The sequence below is a fragment of the Oncorhynchus keta genome, chromosome 24 (assembly GCF_023373465.1).
Source record: "Oncorhynchus keta strain PuntledgeMale-10-30-2019 chromosome 24, Oket_V2, whole genome shotgun sequence".
NCBI classification, from domain to species: Eukaryota; Metazoa; Chordata; class Actinopteri; order Salmoniformes; family Salmonidae; genus Oncorhynchus; species Oncorhynchus keta.
Window position 1 is genome coordinate 28,855,629 of NC_068444.1, and position 15,497 is coordinate 28,871,125.

Below are 15,497 nucleotides of genomic sequence, written 5' to 3' on the forward strand. Positions count from 1 at the left end.
TCAAGTTCATGCTTTTAGCAAAAAAGACTTTGGCTTTGAGCACACATTCTACATTTGATCGATTATATGGATGAACCTTAAGGAACAAGATTTGGAAGGTGATAAGTTGACCCCTGAACCTTTATCTTGTAGGTTGTTCCACAGGAAAGTAGCCACAAAATCCTGTGGTATTTCCTGCACAACCTTTAATGTGGGATTTTTGCTGAATGATTCCTGTAGGGCTGTTTTGTAAGAGCGAGATGTTAACCCCTTATCGTCATTTTGTCTGATGCTGACCTGTGTTGTCATTGTGTCTGTGTCAGACGGGGGCGCTGCTGAACGCCCTGGTCCAGCTGTGTCACATCTCCACCCCCTTGGCTGAGAAGACCTGGGTACAGCTGTTCCCTCGACTGTGGAAGATCCTCTCTGACCGACAGCAACACGTAAGCACTGCCAGGTCAATGTGCATTAACATGTCTTGTACTTCCAGGTCATAAGTTTGGCTCTAGATGGCCAAGCTACAATGACTGTGAATTCAATGTGCTCACAACTGGATTGGGGCTTGTTCAAAAGGGGGCAACATTCTGCAACATTTAGGTGGAAGAAATCATGTCCACTCCATAGAAATAGATGAACTATTGTAATAGTAATTATTTTCCAATGTCTATTCATGGTGTTTCTATATGCAATGTTGATATGAGCTATTTATAACTTCTGTGCAAGTTTACAGGTCAAAACCCTGGTTGTCATGCTGTGATAGGGGTCAAAGGCTATGGCGTGACTCATTGTCTGTCATCATTATTTACCTGGACAGGGCCGACATGGGTCACAGGCTCTGGTCTGAACTGACTGGTCAGCACCACACTCTGAGACACACAAATACTGAGACGTGCGCTCTCTAAGACAAACACACACCTCAGCTCTGTGACGTTGGTTAGCAGACAGTCAGCCTGACCTTGGCTCTGCCATTTCTTCCTTAAAACATGCAATTTCCTCTTAATGAGGAACCATTCATTTATGCAGAATATGTAAGAAGAAATAACATACTGAGTTTAATGAACCAGATGCCTCCAGTATTAAGAGGCTCATTTAAGGGTTCCTGATTTGAAGTGATTTGAGCTATTAACTTTCTGAGACTCGTTGGAAATAGAACTAGACGTCTTAATGATGTCTGTCACTCACAGACGGACATGGATGAAGACTTAAATAGGATGCATATTTAGGCTGATTATCTGGTTCTAAATATCTTCATGTGGTTTTAGGGTACTGACTGCTGGAGGAAAAATCTATTCAAAGCATTTAAATAGTGATTATTTCTGCTGAAGCTGTCTCTTAGATGATTATTCTGTGGTTGCTAGTGTGGTGGCGTCCAATTAGTTCTAGCTTGTTTTCAGTGGTGCATAATATTGCATGCTTTTGGCCATAGAAACACATTCCATCTGTCCTCTTAACCTTGACTCTCTTTCCTCTTCCAGGCCCTGTCAGGTGAGATGAGTCCTTTCCTGTGCAGTGGGAGCCACCAGGCTCAGAGGGACTGCCAGCCCAGTGCCCTCAACTGCTTCGTGGAGGCAATGTCCCAGTGTGTGCCCCCTATCCCCATCAGGCCCTGTGTGTTGAAGTACCTGGGGAAGACTCACAATCTGTGGCTGCGCTCCACTCTGATGCTGGAACAGCAGGCCTTTGAGAAGGGCCTCAGCCTTCACAGCAAGCCCAAACAGAGCACCAACGAGTTCTACGAACAGGAGAGCATCACTCCACCACAACAGGTATGGGTTTACAGACGTCATCGTGTTCACTTTCAGTTCTATTAAATGAGTACATTCTTAGCTTGGTAACTTTTTTTTCTTCATTCATTGCCTTTGTGTACTGTCCATTCATTAAATGGGTATGGCTACTTGACAGGCACTGCATCCTGACTAGGGATGTAACAATTAATTGATACGAATTGGAATCCAGTTCAAATGTTTAAGATGCAAGTGCTTCGGTCCACAACTCCAAACCGATTCAATTGTAGCATGAACCGGTTCACTTGTAAGACGACTTGTGCAATAGTCAATCAGGCTTTATTAGTTGGAAGACAACCCACCGGTGCCCATTGTCCAGTAAACTCTAGTTGTACATACTAGAAAGCACAGCTTTCAGTATATCGTTGAAGCTTATAGGGAAACTGACACGATCAGGACTACTTAATTTTTTATTTATTTTTTAACTCCAAAATCAAGTCTCCATTTTATGGGTAGAATGTGTGTTAGTCAAATTGCTACAATTTAGGCGATTTTAAAATTGAATTTCAACAGTATCCCCCTTTTTTAAACATGTCAACGTTCCGAACTGAACTTTACCTGCGGTGATCTTTGTGGCATAACAATGCACGTGATTGACTGGAAATTATACCTACAGTAACATTGTTTCTTTTGATTGATTTAAACCTGCAGTGACGTTATACTGGAAATAACATAAGATTGATTTAAACCTGCAGTGACGTTATACTGGAAATAACATTAGATTGATTTAAACCTGCAGTGACGTTATGCTGGAAATAACATTAGATTGATATTTGCCCACCATTTTACTGGGGGAGGAACAACATTGACTTCTCTTCAAGAACATGTATTTACATTTTTGTAGCTTTATGTTATGAGAACCATGTCGGTTTAACTTGAAGATTAGGGTTCGACGTTCCTCTGTCATGTTATATCATGATAGTAGAAACTGTCAACCATACCCAACAGTCATAACAGACACTTGCTCGTCTTTATACTAATGCTCAACTTTCGATTCTATTTTTATTCCATCAAGCTTCTATTTTTATTACCTCTTTTTTTTTCTATTATTGTTGCATAGCGAGAGGTGAACCTGCGAGTAAAGCAATGATAAATCCATTTGACTTGACACAGCTCCGACTGATCCTGCTCAGAGAGGCCCAGCTCCATGAGCAGCACATTTCCATTTAGACTGGAAAATGAATGTCTTCATGCAATAACTGTTAGTGCATTGAATCTAATTGTTTCGCATCGATTTATTCCTCTTATCAATCCGGTTCATACTACAATAAAATATAGTTCCTTTATGGTGGCCCATGTATCTAGATGTGTATGGAATAGTCTTTGAAAGGGAAGATGTACACCCCTGATCCCAACTCTGTGTGGTCCTATAGGAGATCCTGGACTCCCTGGCAGAGTTGTACTCTCTACTGCAGGAGGAGGACATGTGGGCGGGGCTGTGGCAGAAACGCTGCAAGTTCCCAGAGACCTCCACGGCTATTGCCTACGAGCAGCACGGCTTCTTCGAACAGGTGAGGTCTTGTTGATTGATGCACTGGCAAATTTGATAATGTTGTAAACATTGTACAATTTCGACTACAAAGCCTACAGCTGGGTAGGTAGCCTTGCACGAGCCTTGGCTTGTGCGAGCTGGAACAGCTCATGGGAGCAAAAGCCTATCTCCTGTTTCTGTAGCATGAGGCAGCGTGATTTACAACACCACCTGGACAGGGCGCTAGTCTATCGCAAGGCCTTGCCCCCAATCTATCTCCTTAATGCAGAGTCCAAGGCAGAGATGCACCAGGTCCCATTTTTACAGTATTTGGTATGACTCTGCCGGGGATCCAACTTCCAATCTTAGGGCGGACACTCAATCCACAAGGCCACTGAGTTGGCCACAGCTGGGTAGTACTGACTATTTACTATGTTGCCTTCAACAGGCCCAGGAGAGCTATGAGAAGGCCATGGAAAAAGCCAGGAAGGAACACGAGAGGAGCAACGCCTCTCCTGCCATCTTACCGGAGTACCAACTCTGGGAGGACCACTGGATACGGTAAATAACTCATGTATTTACTGGTCTAGTTGTTAATCCCTGGTAGGTGTAATAACTGCATAATTACTGTCAGAACTATGCAGTTGCTATATAATATTTGTATTTGCCATGCAATTAATGGTGTATAAAGTAACTACATGTTCCTTCCATGACATTATCAAGACCTCTTTCCATGAGACTAACCACGTGAATCCAGGTGAAAGCTATGATCCCTTATTGATGGCACTTATTAAATCCACTTCAATCAGTGTAGACGAATGGGAGGATTTTTAAGCCTTGAGCCATGAATTGTGTGTGTGTGTGCCATTCAGAGGGTGAACTGGCAAGACAAAATATTTAGGAGCCTTTGAACAGGGTATGGTAGTAGGTGCCAGGATTACCGGTTTGAATGTGTCAAGAACTGCAACGCTGTTAGGTTTTTCCATGCTCAACAGTTTCCCGTGTGTATCAAGAATGGTCCACCATCCTACAGACATCCAGCCAACTGATACACATGTGGGAAGCATTGGAGTCAACATAAGCCAGTATCCCTGTGGAACACTTTCAACGCCTTGTAGTCCATTCCCTGATGAATTGAGGCTGTTATGAGGGTGAAAAGGGGGAGTGCAACTCAATATTAGGAAGTTGTTCCTTATGTTTTGTACACTCAGTGTATATTATTCAAATGTTATTTGTCACATGTGCCAAATACAACCGGTGTAGACTTTACAGTGAAATGTTTACTTAGAAGCCCTTAACCAACAATGCTTTAAGAAGTTATTATGAAAAATAACAAATAATTAAACAGCAGCAGTAAAATAAGTGGGGCTATATACAGGGGGTACCGGTGTGGGGGAACCGGTTAGTTGAGGTAATATGTTCATGTAGGTAGAGTTGGTAGTTTGTGACAATGCATAGATTATAAACAGAGTAGCAACAGTGTAAAAGAGGGGTCTGGGTAGTCCTTTGATTAGCTGTTCAGGAGTCTTGTGGCTTTGGGGTAGAAGCTGTTAAGAAGCCTTTTGGACCTCGTCTTGGCGCTCCGGTACCGCCTGCTGTGCGATAGCAGAGAGAACAGTCTGACTAGGGTGGCTGGATTCGTTGACAATTTGTAGGGCCTTCCTCTGACACCGCCTGGTATAGAGGCCCTGGATGGCAGGAAGCTTAAGGCTGTACTGGGCCGTACGCACTACCCTTTGAGGAGTGCGTACGGACCCATGCCAAATCTTTTCAGTCTCCTGAGGGGGAATAGGTTTTGTCAAGCCCTCTTCACGACTATCTTAGTGCGTTTGGGCCATGATAGTATGTTGGTGATGTGGACACCAAGGAACTTGACGTTCTCAACCTGTTCCACTACAGCCCCGTCGATGAGAACTGGTATTCATCTTGATATCAACTCTCCTCCCTGTTTCTGCAGCTGTTCTAAAGAGTTGAACCAGTGGGAGCCTCTGACAGAGTACGGCCAGTCGAAAGGCAACAGCAACCCCTACCTGGTACTGGAGTGTGCCTGGAGAGTCTCCAACTGGGGCGCCATGAAGGAAGCGCTGGTACAGGTAGGGGATGCCCAACACACACACGCTGACACGGCTATACACAGACCACACAAGCGCACATAGACATTCAGACAGACAGGCACACACACTCGGCTGAGGTCTGGTTCCCAGCTCCAGAACTCTCGTAAAGCTGTGGAAATGTAGTTTGGCAGTCGTTAGGAAGGTTAATTTATCAGCCTCGTGTTTTCTAAAGCAGAGTAGAGGAGGGAACGTGATAGTAGCTGACACATAACAAATACTCCTGTCTTGCTTTCCGCTCAAGGAGATTTTGAAACGAGCCACTGTCCTGAGGTGACATCTCATTAAACTGTCCAGCAAAACCTTTTAACTAGCAGCCTCTTACATTCAGTCTCTCTCTTTCTCTGTCTCTTGGCATGGGAAACATATGTTTACATTGCCAAAGCAAATGGAATAGACAACAAACAAAGGAACATTTTGTAAACATGACACAATTTTTAAAAGAATAGACATTTCAAATGTTATTATTGGCTATGTAGAGTGTTGTAACAATGCACGTTTTTGAAGTTTTAAAGGAAAATAAATATGGTTTGTAATTACAATGTTTGCTCCACTGGTTGCCCCTCTCTCTCTCTCGTTCCTCCATGGTTTTGCATAGATCTAATATTTACGTGTCTGTGTGATTAATTGGCCCAAAATCTGTTGTGTGTTTTGTTACGTGGCGGTGGTAGAAGACAGAGTAGAGCAGGCTGCTGCTGTTGTGGTGAGGCTCCGTCTGTCTATCTGAATGGCCCAGCTTTCAATTAAACAGCCTCTGATAAGGCCACCACTGTCTACGGGAGATTCATCACCTATCCCTCGTCTGTGATAAGTGCACATTGAACGATCGCTGTAATTCTCTCCCCCATCAACACACACAGACCAAGACACACACACACCTAATAATGTTTCCCAGGTTTGACTGCGCAGAAGGCAGGCTCCCATTGGGCTTTTGTTAGTGTTGTGGTTAATGCACTCAGTGGTCTGATCAATATAGTCTCTGCTCACCTCCGTGTCAGGCTGATTATTCATTAACCACTCAGGCCTTTTAAAAATGATGAGGAGAATGAATCGAACAGCTGGTGTATTGTGTCCTGTTAGAGTGCTGCTTTGTGACAGTGGCATGAAGTAATTCACTTGAGATGCACACAAAGAATTGCAGTCCAAATAGGCTCACGTGTTACTTTCTCATATGCACCGAACGTGTGTGTGGGTGTGTAACCTGTCTCTAATCTGTAAGGTGGAGATGAGTTGTCCTAAGGAGATGGCGTGGAAGGTGAACATGCACCGTGGTTACCTGGCTATCTGCCATCCAGAGGAGCAGCAGCTCAACTTCATAGAACGGCTGGTGGAGATGGCCTCCAGTCTGGCCATACGGGAGTGGAGGAGACTGCCTCACATCGTGTCCCATGTACACACACCACTACTTCAGGTAAGAGATGAGGGAGGCAGACACAAGCACCACCTCAATATGTCTCAATTCTTAATCAAGATGAAATAAAATTCTGGAACACATCTCTTTTGATCACTGTATTGCCAAATGAAGAGTCGATCAGTGATCCCAGTCAATTTACTGAGGAAAACACTGATCTGTTTTCTGGGAATGAAGAGGGGAAAACACTTCCCTGGAAGTGCAATAAAAACAAGAGGGAGGGAGATAATGGAGTGAGACAGACTGAGAAGGAGGAAAAGAAAGAGGAGAGTGAAATAAAATGGACGAAAGAGGAGAGGGAGTGAGTGGAAAAGAAAAATGGAGACAGAAACTAAAGTAGCGAGACCGAGGCAGTAACTTTAGACTGTCTGTAATTGCTCCCCCCCCATCAGATAGTGTTTGAATAAATACCTGTTCCAAAATTACATTTGCATGATGAATGGCCACTCCAAAATGAAGGTTATAAATGTGCCATCAGCTGATATTAACAGATAATTGTGAGAATATTGTACTGCCCAATTTATTTTGTTTCTGGTGATTTGATTTGGTCGGTCCACCGACCGATTCAGGACATTTCTCTTTTGAAGGCAGCTATTTGAATTGCGTGCTGCTACATTCATTTGTCTGTGGTCCCATTCATTATAAAAGCAGGAAAACAACTTTTCTTTCCTGCTTAGTGAACTCAGCAGTCGTAAATCTTTATTTCAGTACCATACACTTAAAGCCCGGAGAGCCTCTAAAACAAAGGCTTTCTGCAGGTAAATAACTAGAATCAAACTGCATTCGGAATCAAGCCATCAAAATAAAGGACTTTCCAATGAATTTACACCAGCGGCATTGATCGTTGGCTTTAGTATTAATCTTGATTGATTGGTTGATGAAAATGATTGATCGTCATTCGTGTGTAGATTCTAGCAGCTCAACAGCATTTAATATCCCGGGTTTAGACTTTGTACTCTCTAAAGATCCCATGGCACTTATTGTAGGGGTGTTAACCCCGGTGTCCTGGCTAAATCCCCAGTCTGGCCTTCATACCATCATTCACCTAATCATCCCCAGCTTCCAATTGTCTCATTCATCCCCTCTTCCCTGTAACTATTCCCCAGGTCGTTGCTGTAAATGAGAATGTTCTCAGTCAACTTACCTGGTTAAATAGAACAAATAAATTAGACCCTTCAGAATGGAGACTCCATACCTTTTAGTCTTTGTCTGAAAGAAGTGATTAGCCATTAAAGTAATATGATGTTCTGTCCCTGTCACCAGCCCTATCCTTAATGATGTTCTGTCCCTGTCACCAGCCCTAGCCTTAATATGATGTTCTGTCCCTGTCACCAGCCCTATCCTTAATGATGTTCTGTCCCTGTCACCAGCCCTATCCTTAATGATGTTATGTCCCTGTCACCAGCCCTATCCTTAATGATGTTCTGTCCCTGTCACCAGCCCTATCCTTAATGATGTTCTGTCCCTGTCACCAGCCCTAGCCTTAATATGATGTTCTGTCACCAGCCCTAGCCTTAATATGATGTTCTGTCACCAGCCCTAGCCTTAATGATGTTCTGTCCCTGCCACCAGCCCTAGCCTTAATATGATGTTCTGTCCCTGTCATCAGCCCTAGCCTTAATGATGTTCTGTCCCTGTCACCAGCCCTAGCCTTAATGATGTTCTATCCCTTTCACCAGCCCTATCCTTAATGATGTTCTGTCCCTGTCACCAGCCCTATCCTTAATGATGTTCTGTCCCTGTCACCAGCCCTATCCTTAATGATGTTCTGTCCCTGTCACCAGCCCTATCCTTAATGATGTTCTGTCCCTGTCACCAGCCCTATCCTTAATGATGTTCTGTCCCTGTCACCAGCCCTATCCTTAATGATGTTCTGTCCCTGTCACCAGCCCTATCCTTAATGATGTTCTGTCCCTGTCACCAGCCCTAGCCTTAATATGATGTTCTGTCACCAGCCCTAGCCTTAATATGATGTTCTGTCCGTGCCACCAGCCCTAGCCTTAATGATGTTCTGTCCCTGTCACCAGCCCTAGCCTTAATGATGTTCTGTCCCTGCCACCAGCCCTAGCCTTAATATGATGTTCTGTCCCTGCCACCAGCCCTAGCCTTAATGATGTTCTGTCCCTGTCACCAGCCCTAGCCTTAATATGATGTTCTGTCCCTGTCACCAGCCCTAGCCTTAATATGATGTTCTGTCCCTGTCACCAGCCCTAGCCTTAATATGATGTTCTGTCGCTGTCATCAGCCCTAGCCTTAATATGATGTTCTGTCACCAGCCCTAGCCTTAATATGATGTTCTGTCACCAGCCCTAGCCTTAATATGATGTTCTGTCACCAGCCCTAGCCTTAATGATGTTCTGTCCCTGTCACCAGCCCTAGCCTTAATATGATGTTCTGTCACCAGCCCTAGCCTTAATATGATGTTCTGTCACCAGCCCTAGCCTTAATGATGTTCTGTCCCTGCCACCAGCCCTAGCCTTAATATGATGTTCTGTCCCTGTCATCAGCCCTATCTTTAATTATGTTCTGTCCCTGTCACCAGCCCTAGCCTTAATGATGTTCTATCCCTTTCACCCGCCCTATCCTTAATGATGTTCTGTCCCTGTCACCAGCCCTATCCTTAATGATGTTCTGTCCCTGTCACCAGCCCTCCCCTTAATGATGTTCTGTCCCTGTCACCAGCCCTATCCTTAATGATGTTCTGTCCCTGTCACCAGCCCTATCCTTAATGATGTTCTGTCCCTGTCACCAGCCCTATCCTTAATGATGTTCTGTCCCTGTCACCAGCCCTATCCTTAATGATGTTTTGTCCCTGTCACCAGCCCTAGCCTTAATATGATGTTCTGTCACCAGCCCCAGCTTTACTATGATGTTCTTTCCGTGCCACCAGCCCTAGCCTTAATGATGTTCTGTCCCTGTCACCAGCCCTAGCCTTAATGATGTTCTGTCCCTGCCACCAGCCCTAGCCTTAATATGATGTTCTGTCCGTGCCACCAGCCCTAGCCTTAATGATGTTCTGTCCCTGTCACCAGCCCTAGCCTTAATGATGTTCTGTCCCTGCCACCAGCCCTAGCCTTAATATGATGTTCTGTCCCTGCCACCAGCCCTAGCCTTAATGATGTTCTGTCCCTGTCACCAGCCCTAGCCTTAATATGATGTTCTGTCCCTGTCACCAGCCCTAGCCTTAATATGATGTTCTGTCCCTGTCACCAGCCCTAGCCTTAATATGATGTGCTGTCACCAGCCCTAGCCTTAATATGATGTTCTGTCACCAGCCCTAGCCTTAATATGATGTTCTGTCACCAGCCCTAGCCTTAATATGATGTTCTGTCACCAGCCCTAGCCTTAATGATGTTCTGTCACCAGCCCTAGCCTTAATGATGTTCTGTCCCTGTCACCAGCCCTAGCCTTAATGATGTTCTGTCCCTGTCACCAGCCCTAGCCTTAATGATGTTCTGTCCCTTTCACCAGCCCTATCCTTAATGATGTTCTGTCCCTGTCACCAGCCCTATCCTTAATGATGTTCTGTCCCTGTCACCAGCCCTATCCTTAATGATGTTCTGTCCCTGTCACCAGCCCTATCCTTAATGATGTTCTGTCCCTGTCACCAGCCCTAGCCTTAATGATGTTCTGTCCCTGTCACCAGCCCTAGCCTTAATGATGTTCTGTCCCTGTCACCAGCCCTAGCCTTAATGATGTTCTGTCACCAGCCCTAGCCTTAATATGATGTTCTGTCACCAGCCCTAGCCTTAATATGATGTTCTGTCACCAGCCCTAGCCTTAATATGATGTTCTGTCACCAGCCCTAGCCTTAATATGATGTTCTGTCACCAGCCCTAGCCTTAATATGATGTTCTGTCACCAGCCCTAGCCTTAATATGATGTTCTGTCACCAGCCCTAGCCTTAATATGATGTTCTGTCCCTGTCACCAGCCCTAGCCTTAATATGATGTTCTGTCACCAGCCCTAGCCTTAATATGATGTTCTGTCACCAGCCCTAGCCTTAATATGATGTTCTGTCCCTCCCACCAGCCCTAGCCTTAATATGATGTTCTGTCCCTGCCACCAGCCCTAGCCTTAATATGATGTTCTGCCACCAGCCCTAGCCTTAATGATGTTCTGTCCTGCCACCAGCCCTAGCCTTAATATGATGTCCTGTCCCTGAAGGTAAATAGATGGATCAAAGTGGCTTTTCAACTATCAGGTGTTTGCTTCTCGGACCTCATTTCAGAGAAGGTTTTTCCAATAGTCATCATAAGCCTGTAATACAGTGGGCTAATGGCTTTGGAATTGGCCTGGACATCCTGCCTTTCTTACTGTCATAGAGAAAGAACAGAAACCCTGCCAAATCTCATCCCTCAGTCTTCTGTACCCCTCCTTCTCTTTCTCTGTTTACCCTGGCCCTCTGTCTCGCGCGCTCTCTCTGTCTCGCACTCTCTTTCCAATTATTTCCTGTCACCACTGTTCTCCACACTCATTCTTTCTTCATCCTCCCCTTCTCTCTCTCCATTCCTCCATTCTCTCAAAACCCTTTAAACTTTCCCACCCCTCTCCTCCCCAACCAGGCTGCCCAGCAGATCATCGAGCTCCAGGAGGCGGCACAGATCAACGCCGGACTGCAGCCAGCTAACCTGGGCCGTAACACCAGCCTCCACGACATGAAAACTGTGGTGAAGACCTGGAGGAACAGGCTGCCCATCGTCTCTGATGACCTCTCCCACTGGAGCAGCATCTTCATGTGGCGGCAGCACCACTACCAGGGTAGGACTCACACCTATCGCTACTCACAATGGGGATGTCTCTAAAAGGCCATAGTGAGCTGAACCCCTCAGGCTCTCTCTACCTTCCCAAATGTCAGCTCTCTAAATGACTTGTTTACTCTGCATGGCACACACACACACACACACGAGAGGGGGAGAGAAGAGACAGACAGTGAGTGGGAAAGAGAGGTAGAGGGGGGGGAAAGCAATGCAAGGGACTGCATGACAGCACAGACTAAGTTGGAGGGAGGGAAAGAGCTGGAGATAAGAAGAGATGAAACTCTGTGGCAAAGAGGGGGAGGAAGGAGGAGTGGATATGAAAAGGACAAGAGGAAGGAAAGAACAGTACAAAAAACAGAGGGGAAAGATGGAACAAATTGGAGGTAGAAGATGAGGAGACATGGTAAATAAAGGGAGAGTTGAGTGAATTTAAAAATCTGTTCTCGTTGTTGTCTGTGTCCTCTACAACATGACACACGCTGTCGTGCCAGACGTTGTCCTGCAGTGACTTTGAAACCATTCAGACTTCGCATCCTGAAAGATGTCTGTGGCAGCTTTAGTGCTGCTATGAAACTACTACAGCTATGATGACTGGTGTAACTACAAAACTCGAGAACATGAGACATCATTGTCTTTGATATTCATCCTTAGTTATATTTCTAATGCTTTCATCCAAATTAACTTTGTTACATAGTCAAGCTCAATAATATGGAGCTCCCTCTACTCTACACTGACTGGACTGTAATGACATCTTGTTCTCCTCCTTCCTATCCCAGCCATCGTGACGGCGTATGAGACCAACACGCAGCACGACCCCAACACCAGCAATGCCATGCTGGGGGTCCACGCCTCCGCCTCTGCCATCATCCAATATGGCAAGATAGGACGCAAACAGGTACCATGCTCACTGTGTGATAAATCACTATCTGCCAAGATTACGTGTTCGCCAGGGTTGGATTTATTTCAGTTGCCAAATCTGGAAATTAAAGATTAGATTAGAGCATTGAAAATAAAATTTCCAATTTATGAATTGAATTGTTTCCAACTCCTGTGTGGCTCAGTTGGTAGAGCATGGTGCTTGCAATGCCAAGGATCGTAGATTCGATTCCCACGGGCCACCCATACATAAAAATGTATGCATGCATGAGCTTTGGATAAAAGCGTCTACTAAATGGCTTCAAAGTATTCACACCACTCTACTTTTTCCCCATTTTGTTGTTACAGCCTGAATTTAGAGATTTTGTCACTGAGCGACAGAGTACCCCATAATGTCAAAGTAGAATTCTGTTTTTAGATTTTGTATTACAAATTAATTAAATTAAAAGCTGAAACATTTTGTGTCAAAGTGTTCAAGCCCTTTGTTATGGCAAGCCTAAATAAGTTCAGGAGTCAAAATCGTTGTGGAAAATGAATGCTCAGTTTCAGTCGCGCACGGCATCGCAGTACCCCAGCAGCATTTTAGCCACAGACTTATGTGCCGTCTAGTTTGTGTTTTATAATTGTGCAATGTGCATAACTTTTTCTATGGAATTGGCATATCGTTCTCATTCTGAGAAGTAGGGTGATTTTTCTCCGGGTAAGCCACTTGATTTCTAGTTGTTCAACCAGTTGAGAGACGAGTGTTTATTCATAACAGGTCAACTCTTCTACCTTGTTAGCAAGCAAATACATCCAAGTTGGCTAGACTTGAAATATACATTTTTTTACTCACTAGCGTGTGGGCTTGAGAGATTGTTAATGAGACCTGTTAATGGTTGGTCATTATTGGTGGATGTGCATGGTTCTGGTTACATTTGTAACAAAATGGGAATTTTCATAGACTGGAAAGACTGGAGTGATTTTTGCTAAATAAAGCAGGTAAAACTATTTAGGTCATTTTATTAGTGGGTCTTATGGTTGTGGAAGGCTTATGTTTAGCCTTTGTATCGTTTTAGAAGCCCTGAATTCATTAGATTATTCCTGACTTTTTGAAATGTGGTGTAGTGATCTTTTAATTGTACTACAAAGGTTATTCAGAGATTTAAAAACAAACAAAAAATTGAGGGTAACACTGAATGTAGAAAACATTAACACATTACACATATTGAGTTGCACCCACTTTTGCCCTCAGAACAGCCTCAATTTGTCGGGACATGGACTCTACAAGGTGTTAAAAGCGTTCCACAGGGATACTGGCCCATGTTGACTCCAATGCTTCTGACAGTTGTCAAGTTGTCTGGATTGTCCTTTGGGTAGTGGACCATTCTTGACACACACGGGAAACTGTTTTGTGTGAAAACCCCAGCAGCGTTGTAGTTCTTGACACTACCATACCCCGTTCAAAGGCACTTACATCTTTTGTCTTGTTCACTCAACCTCTGAATGGCACACATACACAATACCTGTCTCAAGGCTTAAAAATCCTTCTTCAACCTGTCTCTTCCCCTTCATCTACACTGAAGTGGATTTAACAAGTGACATCAATAAGAGATTATAGCTTTCACCTGGATTTATCTTGCCAGTCTGTCATGGAAAGAGCAGGTGTACCTAATGTTTTGTACACATGGTATATTGTGAATTGCCCAGCCCTAATTCTGTGTTCAATAATAGTGGTTAACATTATTTCTGAGGGACCTTACAGACCAATTATCTGTAAGTTCCCTCAATCGAGTCATGAATTTTAAGCACAGATTTCACAACAAAGACCAGGGAGATTTTCCAATGCCTTTCAAGAAGGGCACAGATTGGTAAATGTGTAAAAAGAAAGAAGAAATTAAAATAAAGACTTTTGAATTTCCCTTGGAGCACGGTGAAGTTAATAATCAGGCTTTAGTGGTGTATCACACCCAGTCACTACAAAGATATAGGCGTCTTTCCAAACTCCGTTGCCGGATAGGAAGAAAACCAGAGTCCAATGGTGATTTTTAAAACTACAATGGCTGTGATGTGAAAACTGAGGATGGATCAACATTGTAGATACTCCACAATACTAACCTAAATAACAGAGTGAAAAGGAAGCCTGTACAGAATAAAAAATATTTCAAAACATGCATCCTGTTTGCAACAAGGCACTAATGTAATACTACATACTTTTTATGCTGAATACAAAGCATTGTTTGAGGCAAATCCAATGCAATACTTCACTGAGTACCACTATTTATATTGGTACACTTATTTGAAAGGAGTTTTTAGGATAAAATGGAATACAGCCAAAATCCCAGAGGAAAACCTGGTTGTTGCCTGCTTTCCAACAAACACTGGGAGACTAATTCACCTTTCAGCAGGACAATAACATAAACCAAGATGATATTGACTGTTCCTGAGTGGCCTAGTTACAGTTGACTTAATTAAATCAACTTGACAAGACTTGAAAATGACTGTCTAGCAATGATCAATAACCAACTTACATTTACATTTAAGTCATTTAGCAGATGCTCTTATCCAGAGCGACTTACAAATTGGTGCATTCACCTTATGACATCCAGTGGAACAGCCACTTTACAATAGTGCATCTAAATCTTTTAAGGGGGGGGGGGTGAGAAGGATTACTTTATCCTATCCTAGGTATTCCTTAAAGAGGTGGGGTTTCAGGTGTCTCCGGAAGGTGGTGATTGACTCCGCTGTCCTGGCGTCGTGAGGAAGTGTGTTCCACCATTGGGGAGCCAGAGCAGCGAACAGTTTTGACTGGGCTGAGCGGGAACTGTACTTCCTCAGTGGTAGGGAGGCGAGCAGGCCAGAGGTGGATGAACGCAGTGCCCTTGTTTGGGTGTAGGGCCTGATCAGAGCCTTGAGCGCTTGAAGAGTTTTAAAAGGTGTGCAAATCCAGGTGTGCAAAGCTCTTAGACTTACCCAGAAAGACTCACAGCTCTAATCGCTGCCAAAGGTGATTGAGGTTGAATACTTATCTAATCCATATTCAACATTTCCTTCCACTTTGACACTGGAGTATTTTGTGTAGATTAATTAAATGTATTTTTAATCCCACTTAGTAACACTGTGTAT

The 15,497-nt window shown here is 44.1% G+C and overlaps 1 protein-coding gene across 1 annotated transcript in view; it reads left to right on the forward strand.

Moving 5' to 3' along the window:
• The window catches only part of trrap (transformation/transcription domain-associated protein), an 83,963-nt gene that overhangs the window by 41,922 nt on the left and 26,544 nt on the right, over positions 1 to 15,497 (forward strand). The window contains 8 exon segments of the mRNA XM_035801328.2: positions 303 to 422; positions 1,455 to 1,745; positions 3,137 to 3,274; positions 3,683 to 3,795; positions 5,192 to 5,327; positions 6,565 to 6,756; positions 11,322 to 11,517; positions 12,293 to 12,411. Coding sequence (XP_035657221.2) covers positions 303 to 422; positions 1,455 to 1,745; positions 3,137 to 3,274; positions 3,683 to 3,795; positions 5,192 to 5,327; positions 6,565 to 6,756; positions 11,322 to 11,517; positions 12,293 to 12,411 — 1,305 coding nt within the window.